At 44.5% G+C, this 13,826-nt stretch overlaps 1 protein-coding gene across 1 annotated transcript in view; it reads right to left on the bottom strand.

Moving 5' to 3' along the window:
- ATKRS-1 (lysyl-tRNA synthetase 1) overlaps positions 1-7,656 on the bottom strand; it is a 28,583-nt gene extending 20,927 nt beyond the window's left edge. The window contains exons 1-6 of the mRNA XM_086506512.1: positions 7,418-7,656; positions 7,265-7,340; positions 7,008-7,079; positions 6,761-6,926; positions 6,500-6,593; positions 6,313-6,398 (exon numbers count right to left, since the gene is read on the bottom strand). Coding sequence (XP_086362638.1) covers positions 6,313-6,398; positions 6,500-6,593; positions 6,761-6,926; positions 7,008-7,079; positions 7,265-7,340; positions 7,418-7,506 — 583 coding nt within the window. The 5' untranslated portion in view covers positions 7,507-7,656. The remainder of the gene's footprint in view (positions 1-6,312; positions 6,399-6,499; positions 6,594-6,760; positions 6,927-7,007; positions 7,080-7,264; positions 7,341-7,417) is intronic.
- Positions 7,657-13,826: the final 6,170 nt, after the last annotated feature.

Below are 13,826 nucleotides of genomic sequence, written 5' to 3'. Positions count from 1 at the left end.
GAGAGAGAGAGAGAGAGAGAGAGAGAGAGAGAGAGAGAGAGAGAGAGAGACGACACGCAACATGGAGTGGCGGAATTCCACCCCAGAGAGTATTGGCCCCAAACCTTGGAGCCCCTTTCAGTATTTCTTTATATTGCATCAACACAGTACAAGCCTGTACTCCAGACTTTGCACCTTCTCCAGGAAGCATGCCAGAGAATGAGCCCTACCCTCATATTTAAAGGCCCTTGACCTGAAAAGCAGTTACAGTGAAAAGCCTTCAAAACTCAAAAGCTTCTGTTCCCAAAAGCAATGCCAAAAGCTGCTAGCGTAATTTACAAAAATTACGCGCAAAACACGGAAATCCATACAACCTGCCACGTCATCATGCCAGCGCAATTTTCGAAAATCTGCCGTACAGCTTTTCCTCTGTGTGTGGGGGTCCTCCTTTATAATCCTTTATGTCACTTGGGGCCCATCGGACAGGGTCCCCATAAGTTGGTAGGACTTCTTCTTCTGTTACTTGTTCTTCTTAGGGGTTAGGCCCCTCGGCCAGTATCTGCAAGTTGGCTCCATTCTTTAGGCCTTTGACACGTCAACAGTTTGTGACAGTAGCAACCCCGGGTGGGCTGGAAACAAAGAAAACAGAAGTGTTTAATGGTTGAAAACTGATGTAAACGAAGAGGATTGTCGCCGGCAAAGCACCGGATGCTGAGCCGGGTAGGAGGGCAAGATCCAAGATGGGTGTGGCCAAGCGCTGCCCTTCGCTGAAAACGCAGCCCTATTGTCTAGAAAACGCAAGAGCATGGCAGTGAGGGTCGAGGGGGTAGCCAGGAGAAAACAATGAGTCCTCCTAATTGCAAGAAAACAAGCACAATAGGATCATAGGGGCCCGAGAGGGAAAAAAATGCAGGTGTCTTTCCTGAAAACGCAGCCAGATGCTCCAAAGACATTGAAACTTGAACCTCCAAACGCTAGGGCTGAGGTGAAAACGCTGATGGGGTGTTGATGATCGCTGGCCTTGTGAAAAGCTTCCGTGATGGAAATGCTCTAAAGGCTGATTGCTTGTTGTGTGTGGGTTGATCGCTGAAGGATGTGCTCCCCAACACTGGCGTTGATGCCTGAAAACACTCCCTGGCTGATCCAGCCCTTGGGAGGAGAACCTCATGCGGGAAGATGATGCACCCAGACCATGAAGAGTTGTGCTGCTAATACCATGTGAGTGCGCGTGTGCAGAAGCGTAAGAGAGAGAGAGAGAGAGAGAGAGAGAGCACAAACGCTGGCATGGGGAAGAGGGGGCGATCAGCCCCCCATGACTACCAGAGCATAAGACATGTCGATACAATGTATGATGTCTGATTTGTGTACCCCCTTGGCCCCATATATACGAGTGCCCAAGGTGGGCGCCCAGCTCAAGTGGGCGGCCCGCCCCAAACTCGGGCGACCGGACAAGGTACAACCTAGACTATGGGTGGCCAACCCGAAGACACTAGCAGTACAAGGAAGTGCCCTAGACCTGTGTGAAGCAGCAGAGTGGTGTAAGTCTAACATAGCCAGTCACGGTTGTGGTGCTGTACTTCGGCAGCCCATTGAGCCCTCACCTCGGCCATTCTGCCCATCATCGCCGTCATCGAGATCTGAGTTTTCAGCCCTGCTTTACACCATAGATCTGCTGTGTTTTTAATCGCAGGTCTGCATTTTTGCATCCAGCATTCAGCTCTTCTTTCCTCTCACGTTAGGAGCGCAAATCAGCCCCAGATCTCCCCTTGGTAGCCATCTGCAATCCCACATCGAGAAGAATCCAAAGGTGCATCAAATCAGCCCCGGAGGTGCCTCTTTTTGAGGAGTTACCGCGGCGATTGTCATCATTCGAGTCAGTAGAGTCTGCATTGAGATATTGCATTGTGTGTACATTCCATTTACGCAATCTAAAGCAAATACCACATCAGCAACGGTGTGGGGGGCCCTTGAGAGGGTTGGTTGGGACCCCATCAGGTGTCGCTCCTCTCTTCTCTCTCTTTCTCTCTCCCTCTACACATCTCTATTGCATTCTCTCGGCCCCTCTCTTCAGGGGAACATAAAAGGAACCATCATTGAAACTAAAGGAATCACTACCGCAAGGAAAGAAGTAAAAGGATATGTGGAAGTGTAAAACTAGATCTTCACCATTTCCATTCCGCTGCACCTGACAAAAATGCCAAGGAGTGCTTGTATTGCGGGTACTTATACTGCAAGTACTTGGAATGCCTGGAGAGGAGTTTTGGCATCTCAAGTGAACTGCCCAATGTGATCCCAATATTTATTTTGGCCTTTAGGGATTTATTTCACTTATCTGTCAAAGTCTAATTTACTGAGGTGGCTATATAAGCAACCCTCGGTTATTCATTGCCCAGGTTCATTGGTTCAAGAGACTCTCTCTCTCTCTCTCTCTCTCTCTCTCTCTCTCTCTCTCTCTCTCTCTCTCTCTCTCTCTCTCTCTCTCTCTCTCTCTCTCTCTACGCTTCCGCATCGTCGATTTTGACATGGTATCAGAGCCTTGGTGGAGCAAGGCGACCCGTGAAGAGAATCGTCCTCCCCCGCCTTGCCGACGGCGTTCACCACCTCCCCCTCCTCTAGTAGCGTTTTGAAATGCTCATGAATGAGCGGCCTATCAGCACCGCTGTGTTGTTCTCGCCTCAGTGTTGACGTGTGGTACCGCTGCGGTAGTCACTACTAGTAGTGTTTTAAAATGTAAACTACATAAGACCACCGGCAGGTGAGCGCGCCTTTTTTTTACCCTACGACAAGGGTGTTTTCCAACGTTTTTGAACGCCCAACCCAGTGACCACCTCCCTCACCCCATCTCTACTCTGCGTTCTATGTTTTCAAGTGCCGAGGGCTGCTAGGCATCTTCCTCGCTAGCGTTTTGAAATGCACCTGACAGCGTCTCATTTCTTCTCCCCCTTGACGCGGTGACAGAAAGGTAAATTCAATTCTCTTGCCGGCGAGCAAAAGTATCCCTACCCTCCGTTTACGAATGCTCAAGGCTGAAGGCTTTTGACTCCCACTTGGGCAGTGGAGGTGACCTCCTTGGGTGACTGTCTTGAAGTTCTGGAGTACAAATTTGCGGAGCACGTTCCCTCCTTGCAAATTTGGAGAAAAGGGGGGTCTTCTAATCGGTTGTGGGAGGTGCGAAAACGGCTAAAGATTTGTCAGGGCCCTTTGGGAGGTGTGAAAGAGGATCGACCTAGGGTGAAGCAGCTTGGTGAAGTTTTGTGTGGCCATCTTTTAAGGAGTACAAGAAGGAAGCAGAAGCATTTCGAGATCTTGTACATACAACATAGCCCCCTCTTTGCTCGAGCGCCAACGACATCGACCAAAACCAACTATCAGCTATGAAAAGCAGATCAACCATCCAGTTAGAGGCCTATGCACATGCAAACTTCTCAAGGAAACCAACAATCGTTTGGCTCGAGATTGTGAAGCCAAAAGCAAATGGACTAGTTCGCTAGAGGACAGAGGCAAAGGCAAAGCTTGACAAGGACGGTAGTACCAGTACTCAATTAGCTGCCTCGGTACCCACAAGGTCCGAAAACCAATGTTATAAATGTGAGATGACGTTTTGTTTGGCTCAGAAGTTTGAAGCCAAAGACAAAAGCAAGAACTCACAAAGAGACAAAAACAAAGGCAAGCTAGACAAAGATTACGATTATAAAGATTTGACAAAGGAGATCGGCATGGCACACGTGGTGGCACCCACAGTGACCACGACACCAAACTTCTAGTCATGAGGCAGTTGTTGCTACCCCTAGCTTCAGCCAAAGAGAGGCTTGTAAGTGGCAGAGAAAGGTAAGCAATGCTCCCTATATACAATTTGGACCCTTATGTTCGAGTTCAAGTTCTCGGTGTTTGAACCTGTCACTCGGAGTTCAAGGCACATGCATTTGGCAAGGAACCAGTCAGAAGTATCTAAAACACTATGGATGCTGATCGGATAATGGACACGATGTGCTCCACAATTCATTATTTTGAAGTATTTTAGACGTGATGTGTTCACAGATCATGAAAGGATATTCTTGGACATAGTGTAGTCTACAGATCAAATTTTCTAAAAGGCAACCGATGCTCAAGATGGCATTCTTGTTAAGGTACAAAGTTGAGGGTAGCAAAACTAAGGTGTACCCAGTTGGTGTCCACTTCTGGGGTGTCCATGGTAGCTTCATCCACTTTGTCTCACTATTTATGTCTATTATGAGCTGCAGAGAGGTTTTGGCATCTCAAGTGAACTGCCCAATGTGATCCCAATATTTATTTTGACTTTTAGGGATTTATTTCACTTATTTATCAAAGTCTGAATAGGGTAATTTACCGAGGTAGCTATATAAGCAACCCTCAACCCCCATTGTATTGTATCAGTTATTCATTGCCAAGGTTAATTGGTTTAGGAGTCTCTCTCTCTCTCTCTCTCTCTCTCTCTCTCTCTCTCTCTCTCTCTCTCTCTCTCTCTCTCTCTCTCTCTCTCACATAAGTGTGGTAGATTGGTTATGACATTTCCCTCTTGAATAACAGGTTCTCTCTCTCTCACGTGCTTTCTCCCCTTGGTCTCTATGCTTCCGCATCGTCGACTTCGACAAGGTGACCCCATGGTCACCTATATAGGGATTATATGTTGGATCGAGCAGGTTGATTTGACATCCCATGCCTTTTAAATGTAAATAAAAGTCACTTATTGGTAAGTTGAAAACCTACTGATAAGAAGTCTCAGGTGCTTCTTATGCAATAAACTACCTAGGCTAGGTACTAACAATATTGTATGGAAACACTCCCCAATCCCTACACCTAGCAAACATTGGTTGTGCTCATGAGCAATCAGAGGGTATGCAACTACACTTAAGTGCCTGGTCATGAGCGTCCTGCATCCACGCTCACAAGGGGGCCAGAACACTTCCTAGGCTATGAACGTTGCAAAGGCATTTGTGAGACCGAATGGCATCCCCAAATACTCGTACAATTCGAATGATGTCCTGAATGCGGTCTTGTATACATCCCCACGAGCCGCTTTGATATGATGATAGCCACTTCACAAATCGATTATATTGCAACATGAAGAACCCTATAAGCTATCAAGTATATCGTCGAACCTAGGTATTGGAAACCTATTTTGATGGTGATTTTGTTAAGAGCCTGTAGTCAATGCACATTCTCCAAGATCCATTTTTCTTCAAAACAAGAAGCAACGAAGAACAAAAATGAGAGATACGTGGCTCAATTAGACTCATTTCCAAAAGTTACATGCATTACATGCATAAAATCACCTAAAAGGTCAAATTGGTTATGACTAGGCTAGTAGCCATTCAATTGTAAGGGATTCTAGCCTCATGAAGGAGCTTTCAAAACTTGAGGTCAAAGCGTGTCATCAAATAGTGGTATGGCAAAGTTGATCCATTTTTCTTTAAAACAAGAAGCAACGATGAACAAAAATGTGAGATACGTGGCTCAATTAGACTCGTTTCCAAAAGTTACATGCATAAAATCACCTAAAAGGTCAAATTGGTTATGACTAGGCTAGTAGCCATTCAATTGTAAGGGATTCTAGCGTCATGAAGGAGCTATCAAAACTCGAGGTCAAAGCGTGTCATCAAATAGTGGTATGGCAAAGTTGTTCCGGTGTGATGACATAGCTTTGATGTTTGATCAGCTGACCTTGACTTCCAAGTTACAGGCTACTAACATGGCATCCGTATGATTTGGGCAGCCCACGCAAATGATATTTAGAATCGCACATCTTTTTGGCAAATATCTTGAGCGAGAGCTTTTGAGCCATATACCAATTTTGTAAAGCTCAAATGCTTTTAATATACCTAGATGAATCCAGGATAAGCCCAGATTCACCCTTAAAGGAAAGTGCTTTTAGTATTTTTTTTAAAAGACCAAACCACAAGACCAACGTCAATGGGCATCCTTAGTGCACTCTCCCTAGGCACTCAAGCTAGCAATAATACTTTAATAAGTCAATTCCAATCTGACAAACAAAGAGGATACACTATTGAAAAAGCAGCAATAAAACAAAAATCCCCAACTACATTATCTTGCAAATGAAAGATAAAATGCCAACGTTTATACAAGTATCTAATCCTTTCTCTCTAGTCCTTCAAGACATGTAGGATTGCAAGTGGACAATCAAAACACAAATGGAAACATTTTGTTTCTTTCCAAACATTCCCCAACATTGAAGCTTGTATAAAATTGTTTGCTGCACCTCAGCACTTTCCTAGGGAGTTGATAATGTAGAGTCTAGGGAGTTGATAATGTTGAGTCTGAGGCAAAAGTCAAATTTACGTGCTATTGACAAACCTGGAAATCCTTGGACTCCTACGATATCACCGCGCTTGATGCTTGCATGAAGCTTCGCAAACTCAGGCTCGCGAAGACCAGAGTTTCTGCAAAAAAGGGACCATTAAATCACCCACACACAAAGTAAACCCCAAAACCATGGTGGAGCTTTGCTCATACTAGCAATTCCATATAATCAATTACTTACTTTGCATCTGCCATTACTTGAACCTTCATACCCTCTCCAATGAGATCATAAAATAATAGCTTAACCGATGAGCTCCTTTTGTTAAAAATTCTTCCTAGTACCATGAACATCAAGTTGTTAGGATACAGCCGAGCTGGCTAATTTGAAAAAATGAAGATAACTTTAAAGCTGTTAAAATACAAGCGATACTACAGCTGACTAATTATAATTGCCACATCGGATAATAAAATTATCTACTAGAGAAAACAAACATGCACACACCAGCCACAGATACAGTCCATTCTGGTTTGTGCTCCCCATCTGAAAGACCCGAAAATTGCTTCACATAGTCGGGAACACTAATGGACACAGCAAACTTGTGAGGGTAAGGGTTTTCCCCAGTGGCTTTAATAGCTCCTAAAACCTTCAACCTGTTCTCATAATAAAGCTGCCACGTGAACAGGGAGCACTTCAACTGGAGCCAACAAAAGGGAAAAGTTTGTGAACGACGACAACAGAACTATCATACTCTAGGATCGGCCTCGTCATCATCCTCATCAGGACTCCGAGTTCTCGTAACAGCTTCTCCTTCTGTAGCTGCCTGTATCCAAAAAAAAACTATGAGCAACTTGAACGCTTAAAAACTCCCCTTAACATAAAATGCTTCCTTGAGCAAATGTCTAACCAGACTATTTACTATCAGAACTTCACGTCAAAGACTGGTGCGACAATGTCGAAACAGGATTGCACTATGGTAAATATACACTCTCTATCTATTTTTAATACCTTCTTCCTTTTTTCCTCTTCCTTCAGCCTCCTCTCTTCCTCCTTGTGCTGCTGCTTCAACGCCTTCTTCAAAGCACTAGCAAAACGTGCGAAGTGGTCACATGTCACCCTACAAACGAGCACGCATTTCTCTCTCAGAACAAAGAAGCTTACTTTTTACTAACAGATTGCCCATCCGCAGTAGCTGCTGCTGAAGCCAGAGGCGCCCCAGGTGAAGGTGTCTCGGTCGCGGACTCTCCCATGCCTTGCACGAAAAGGCTTTAGCCAATAAACAGCCGCGAAAACGTTTTCGCGCTTAAGAAGTCTAGGGTTCGTCGTCGCTGCTGCTGCTCCTGTCGTCAACGAGAGTAAAAGTGCAGAGCACGTAAGTGAGTGTGAGTGCAGAGCACGTAAGTGGGTAAACAAAGTTTTAGGCGTTAAAGACAATCAACTGTTGCACACCCCCGGGAGAAATGGGATCGATGCTAAAGCGCGGGAATCTCGAGGCGAGTGGACGGCCACAACCTGTCCGTTGGGGGACGGATGTTCTAACCACGCGGGCATGTAGGTTTTGTTGGCATCCAAGGCACAAACGCGAAAAAGCAAACTCCGCCAAAAAAAGTAAACGCGATCTGACGGTACACGATGTTTTTGAATTTTGAGCCTACCTGCGTGTCGTTGATCCCACGGCTTGGTCTTCATTAAAGACCCCGTGGTCTTGAGTGATGAGGTTGCACATCCTAGAGAGTGAAAGTGCGTTCAAGACAATCAAAATGATCAACTGTTTTGCAAAAGAAGGTAATTCTCAATCACAAAGGGAAGGAAGGCACTTTACACCTTGGGTTATTTTATCGCAAGGAGGGATCATTGTTGCCAGATTTACATGCTTTTTCAGACTCGAATTGGGTTGGTTGTTATGACACTCGAGTGTCCATAAGTGGTTTTTGTTTCATGCTTGAAAGTTCATACATATCATGGTTGAGCAAGAAGCAACCTATTGTGGCCACTTCCATTTGTGAAGTTGAGTACATTCCAGTCTTCACAGCTACAGTTGCGTATGTATGGCTCAAACACCTTATGGCTGATTTGGGTGTTGGACAAGACAACGTCAACATCATCTACACTGACATTCAAAGCTCATTGGGAGTTGTAAGAAGCCCAGTTTTTCATGCTCGCACAAAGCACATTGAGGTGCATTATCAATATGTCAGAAAGAGACTCTCGACGGGAGAGATCAATTTGGCTTATGCGCCGACACTCGAAAAACTAGCATATTTGTTCACAAAGGTGTTGCCTCATCATAAGTTTAAAGCTTTCCGCAAAGCTTTGGGCTTGCTTCCCCTTGTGGATTATCATGCACTCAGGGCATGGCACTTCCCTATACACTTTATTCCAGCTCTTGTTCACCGCATCACTCCTAGAGGGGATTTGTTACCATATATATGTGGTAGTGATGTGTGTTCACACCTAATGCCGCCGAGGCATTTTTTTCCTGACTAGGAGGTTTTTTTCCTCGTGCATTGTATATACGCCCATCATTCTAGGGCTAACTTATCTTTCCATTGTGCACTAAGCAATATACTCTTTGTTGTGTGTCTTGGGCTACTTCATCTTCTTCAAGCCATGTGTGTTTCCTGCAACATTATTTCCAACATACTGCATGTACCTAATATCACAAAGAATTTGGTTTCTGTTTGGGACAGATGGTTGAGCAAGAGGTTTGCAAGTCAAGTTTAACTCTGATGGTCTCTTTATCGAAGAACATAAGAAGAATGGAAAGTTGGTTGCACAAGGAAAGAAAGTGGGCAGAATGTTTACGTTCAATTTAAATGTGCCCCAGGTGAATGCTGACGTATTTGCATTGGGTGCAAGAGTTGTTGCAAATATTGAGATCTAGCACAAACATATTGTTCATGTAAAGTTGTAAAGGCTAAAGACGATGCAAACTAAAGAGATGATTACATGTTTGTCAACCTTTAAGTTGCTGAAATGCAGAAAATTTGTGAGGCTTATTAGTTTGGAAAGCAAGCAAAAGCATCGTTTCCTCATGACAAGCATGTAAGCAAAAATGCATTGGATTTAATACATACAATGTCATAAAATCTAATATCTAACCAACCTAAATGATTTTTTCATATTAAACTGATCATTTAATGTGGGAGAATAAATGAGAACAAGGGTTAGGACATAGACATGTGCTTATGGATCTATTTCAACACGGAGCCAAGGTTAAGGGTCCAAATGAGAGATGGTATATCAAAGAGCAAAGCTAGCTAATGGAGCTTAAATACCTTAGGGTTAGCTTCATTAAAGACCTCCAAAGGTTAGTGTTTAAAGCCCTTAGACGATAGGCAAGCTAGGGTTGTGCTTGAGGTGGGAACCCGGCCTCGTTATAAGTGACACGGGGTGTCACTCGAGGGATCTACGGCGGGGAACCCTCTCGGTAGGGCGGGGGGGCTTTAGGCCGTCGGATCTACGCGACCAGAGGGGGCGGGTTTTTATATGCGCAAGCTCGCCGTCACTGCACGGATGCGTGATAGGCAGGTTGGATGAGGTGCGGGAGTGTGTGGGAGGAGGTGTGGGCTCGAGCAGGGAGCGGGAGGAAACGCGCCTAATTCTTTTACCCCACCCAGCCCATATCAACGGTGGGAATAACTCGGGCCGTTGATCCCTTGAGTGCACCCCGTGCTTTATTAACGAGGGGAACCCGGCCCAAGCTTGAGGTGCTTGTAGTGCTTGCTGACTAAGGTGCTTGTCGTGCTTGATGACTAAGGTGCTTGAGGTGCTAGGGATGAGCTTGAGGTGGAAACCTTCTCCATGCTTGATAGGGTTGTGCTTGAAGTGGGAACCTTCTTCAACCAGCATGAGGGGCTTAAGGTGTTCCAAAAGTCAACAAGGATCCCTACAAGGAGGGGAAAGAGAGAGAGAACGCACACACCCTCACACAAGTCAATCCTTGTCTAAAGAAGCAACAAGGACACTTGTCAAGTTCCTCTCCATGTTGCCCTCATCGTGTGCCTAAAGCCTATTGGTTGGCCTCTCAAGGGGTCCAATGATAATGTAGCTAATTAAATTAATTGTGTAAGCATTTATCAAGTCCTCTCTCTCAAAGGGGAAAGGGGGACACTTGTCCCAAGGCTAGCATGGTTGCTTGATATGCATTATGCATGTGATTGTCTAGGCTTAAAGGGGTCCAATGAGCTTCCACCGTGAGCTAGAAGAGGGGGTCGACCCAAGCAAGAAGGGGGCCTGCTTGCAAGATATACTCTCCCCCACACACACACTCTCTCTCTCTCATTGTGTGAAGTGCAAAGTGCGAGAGCTCCATCTCCTTCTCCAAGCTTGTTGAGAAGTTGAGAGCCTACATCAACCCTCTTGGCTATGGAGTGCAAATCATCCAACCAAGGACCATGCTCCAAAGCTTAAGCTTGCCATCTTCTTCATCATTATTATGTTATGCTATGCAAGAGGAGTGATGATAAGTGAGGAACTATCTCTTTCTCGTATGTTACTTCGTCTTCCTCTTCCCTACCCTCATTCCCAACTAGCTCTCGCCACCTTTGAAGGTGTTTGAGGCCTTGGGACTGAGACCGGAGATGGTTAATGCTTTTATAAAGTTTATGTTATGATTGTGATGCATGAAGCTTTCCATCTTCATTGCATCACCTAGGTCACAAGGAACACAAAGATTGTATTGTACCAAGTCTCTCTTGATGGGAGAATCTATAATACAAAAGCCTATTGGAGGGGGGACCGGCTCCACATAAATCCGGTCCTCAATTGTTGTCAGGTTCTCTAACTCTCTCTCTTGCAAAATTATTGTTCATGCTAAGTTATTTAAGTATAATGGTTATGTTTCTACCGCTAAATAAGTTCACCCTCTATGTTCTGAAAGTAGTCTCATGAAAATGCTCGCTGTAATTCTGTTAATTTCGCTATTCTCAAAGTTCATATGCCATTTTCCATTACAATGGTATCAGAGCTATTGATTTCTCTTTTCTTGCTCAAGAAGAGAGGTCCTTAAGTTGTCCATGAAAGGTTGGACATGTTCATTGCAATAGGGTAAGTGGGACAGGGATCTATTATCTTGGTTGAGAAGGACTTGGTTCAAGGTACACCTTTGGGAACTATAGTCTTAATAATGGAGTCTCTCGAAGCTTGCCTTTGGCTTAACCATTATTGAGCTACGTGCAAGCTCAAACCATAATCAACCGAGCAATGTTAGACTCTTTCCACTAGTCTTTCAATCAACAGACTCTAAACCACGGGTGTGGCTACTTGAGAACTAATTTTCAAAGGTAAAGAAGAGTAGCGACTAAGGTTTTTGAGGGTACCAAAGCACAAAGTAATCTATACATAAGTTTAATTAGCATGGCTGACAATAACCAAGAGAGTAGAATGAACATTGATAACTTCGATTTTGCACATGGAGGTGCTAATGATGATGCTCCCATCTTTGTTAATTACCTTATTACTAGGTTGCAACAACCTATGGGCAACCCTGCTTTGCAAGCCAAAGTTACTCAACAACTTCGTGCTTATGAGATTTCCCTTCCTCTCCAAGAGGAGAGAGAGCTAAGGAGGCCTCTTGATGAGACGCCCAAAAGAAGATTCTCACCCATAAGAGATAAGGAATCCAAAGAACGAGAAAGAAACAATTCCCTAAGTTCCTCTGAAGATGTGGTTCTACGAAGACGGCGGTCTAGACGGTCGCCAACTCCTCCCAAGAGGAACGGTCAACCCATAGTCCTTCTCGTCACTCCGAAAGGGAAGAGAGGAAACACCGGAAAAAAAAGGCAAGAAAGACGTCACCCTCTTCTCCTTCTTCTTCACCTTCCTCCTCTTCCGACGAAAGCAATAGCTATCCTCGTAGAGAATACAAGAGGAGAGGACATCTCAAATCTTACCTCGCATGGTGAAGGTCTCAAAAGCTGAAGAAGTTCAAAGAGAGAGGAAAGAGTATCTCTTTTTTTACCTATGATGGCACCTTTGGTGCTACCAACAAAGTATTGGCCTTCATCCAGCATTTTGATGGGGCCTTTGGGGAGACTAGGGCTTCATGGATTCCTCGAAGCTACACCATGTAGCTATGCACTTCCAGAAATCTGCTCGTGAATGGTGGGCTAGCCTTCATGGCAAAGGCGAAGCCCCAAAGACATGGAAAACTCTACAAGTTTCCATCATGAAGCAATTCCTTGCAAGAGATGAAAGGACAAAGTGCTTACTGAATGGCGAAGTTTGAAGCTGCTCTCCAATGAGTCTATCCACAAATATGTGGAAAAGTTTTGGGATTCACATCCCAAGGCTACTGTCTTTCAAAAGATAGACTTTGTCGAGCAAAAGCAATGATTCTGTGCGGGATTACCTGAAGAGATGGCCAAGTACGTCAACTCCCAACGACTTGGTTCTATCACCGAAGTAATCCACCACACTATGATTGCTTTGTGCATCGATTTTCAACAAGGGGCTAAAAGGAATGCCAAGCCCATGGAAAACAAAGATCGAAATGATGCAAAGGGGAAGAACAATGCCTAAAACTCTTTCCAAGGCAATTCCAACAACAACAACAATTGGTCCAAGGAGAAGGGAGTTTACAAAGGTAAAAATAAACTCTCTCCTGAAGAGCTAGAAGATTTTCTAAGGACCACAAATGATTCAAGTGCGGGGAGCAAGGACATGGCCGGTCTTGCCCCAAAAGAGATGCCCACAATGAGACTCCTAGAGCTTCTACGATCAAAGCTCCAAAAGAGGATTCTCATTGCAAAGGATCACCTCTCTCCTATGCTTGGGGAAAGGTAAGTGAGCATAATGCCTTCATCCTATTTGACCCTGGCTCTACTCACAACTTCATATCAACAGAGTTGGCCACTAAGTTGGGCATTCAAGCTTTCAAGATGGGAGATATTGTAGCTACCGATGGAGCTTTCAAGGGACAACAAGCTTCCGTTACTCCCTTGATTGGGAAGTTGAGGCTTCATGTCCAAAGCTACGTCAACAAAGAAGACTTTTTCATCTCTCCTCTTCAACATGAGGATGTTATCCTAGGGGCACCATGGTTCAACAGCATGGCTGCCAACATGAAGTTCCATGAAAGGAGAATCTACATCTATAGGAAAAAGAGCATGTATATAGATGCTAGTGAGTCTGGTGGTACTATACCACTTGTAAATTCACCTGCTTTTGATAGCCAATGAAAAGCTCAGTTTCTGCATACATGATTTTTGTCAAAGAGTCTCTAAATGATGCTAGTGTTTTAACAAAGCAAAGTGTTAGGAATCGAGAAGAATTAGATTTGTCTAATTTTTTGAATGGATATTAAGATGTGTTTATATATTTCCTTTAAACTTACCTCCAAAACGAGGGGATGATAACCATCGAATTGAGCTCCTACCAGGAATCTCACCGCCTAACCCCCACCTAACAAGCCTCCTTATCGAGTTTCCCAAGCTCAACAAGAGGAGATCATGAGACAAGTACAATAATCGGTAGACAAAGGCATGGTGAGGCCTAGCTCCTCTTCCTTTTGCTCTCCAATCCTTTTAGTGCAAAAGAAAGATGGTAAATACCACGTGTGTGGACTATC

This window comes from Adiantum capillus-veneris, chromosome 30 (genome assembly GCF_014529385.1).
Source record: "Adiantum capillus-veneris isolate H3 chromosome 30, ASM1452938v2, whole genome shotgun sequence".
NCBI classification, from domain to species: Eukaryota; Viridiplantae; Streptophyta; class Polypodiopsida; order Polypodiales; family Pteridaceae; genus Adiantum; species Adiantum capillus-veneris.
This window is presented reverse-complemented; position numbering and strand designations above follow the sequence as displayed.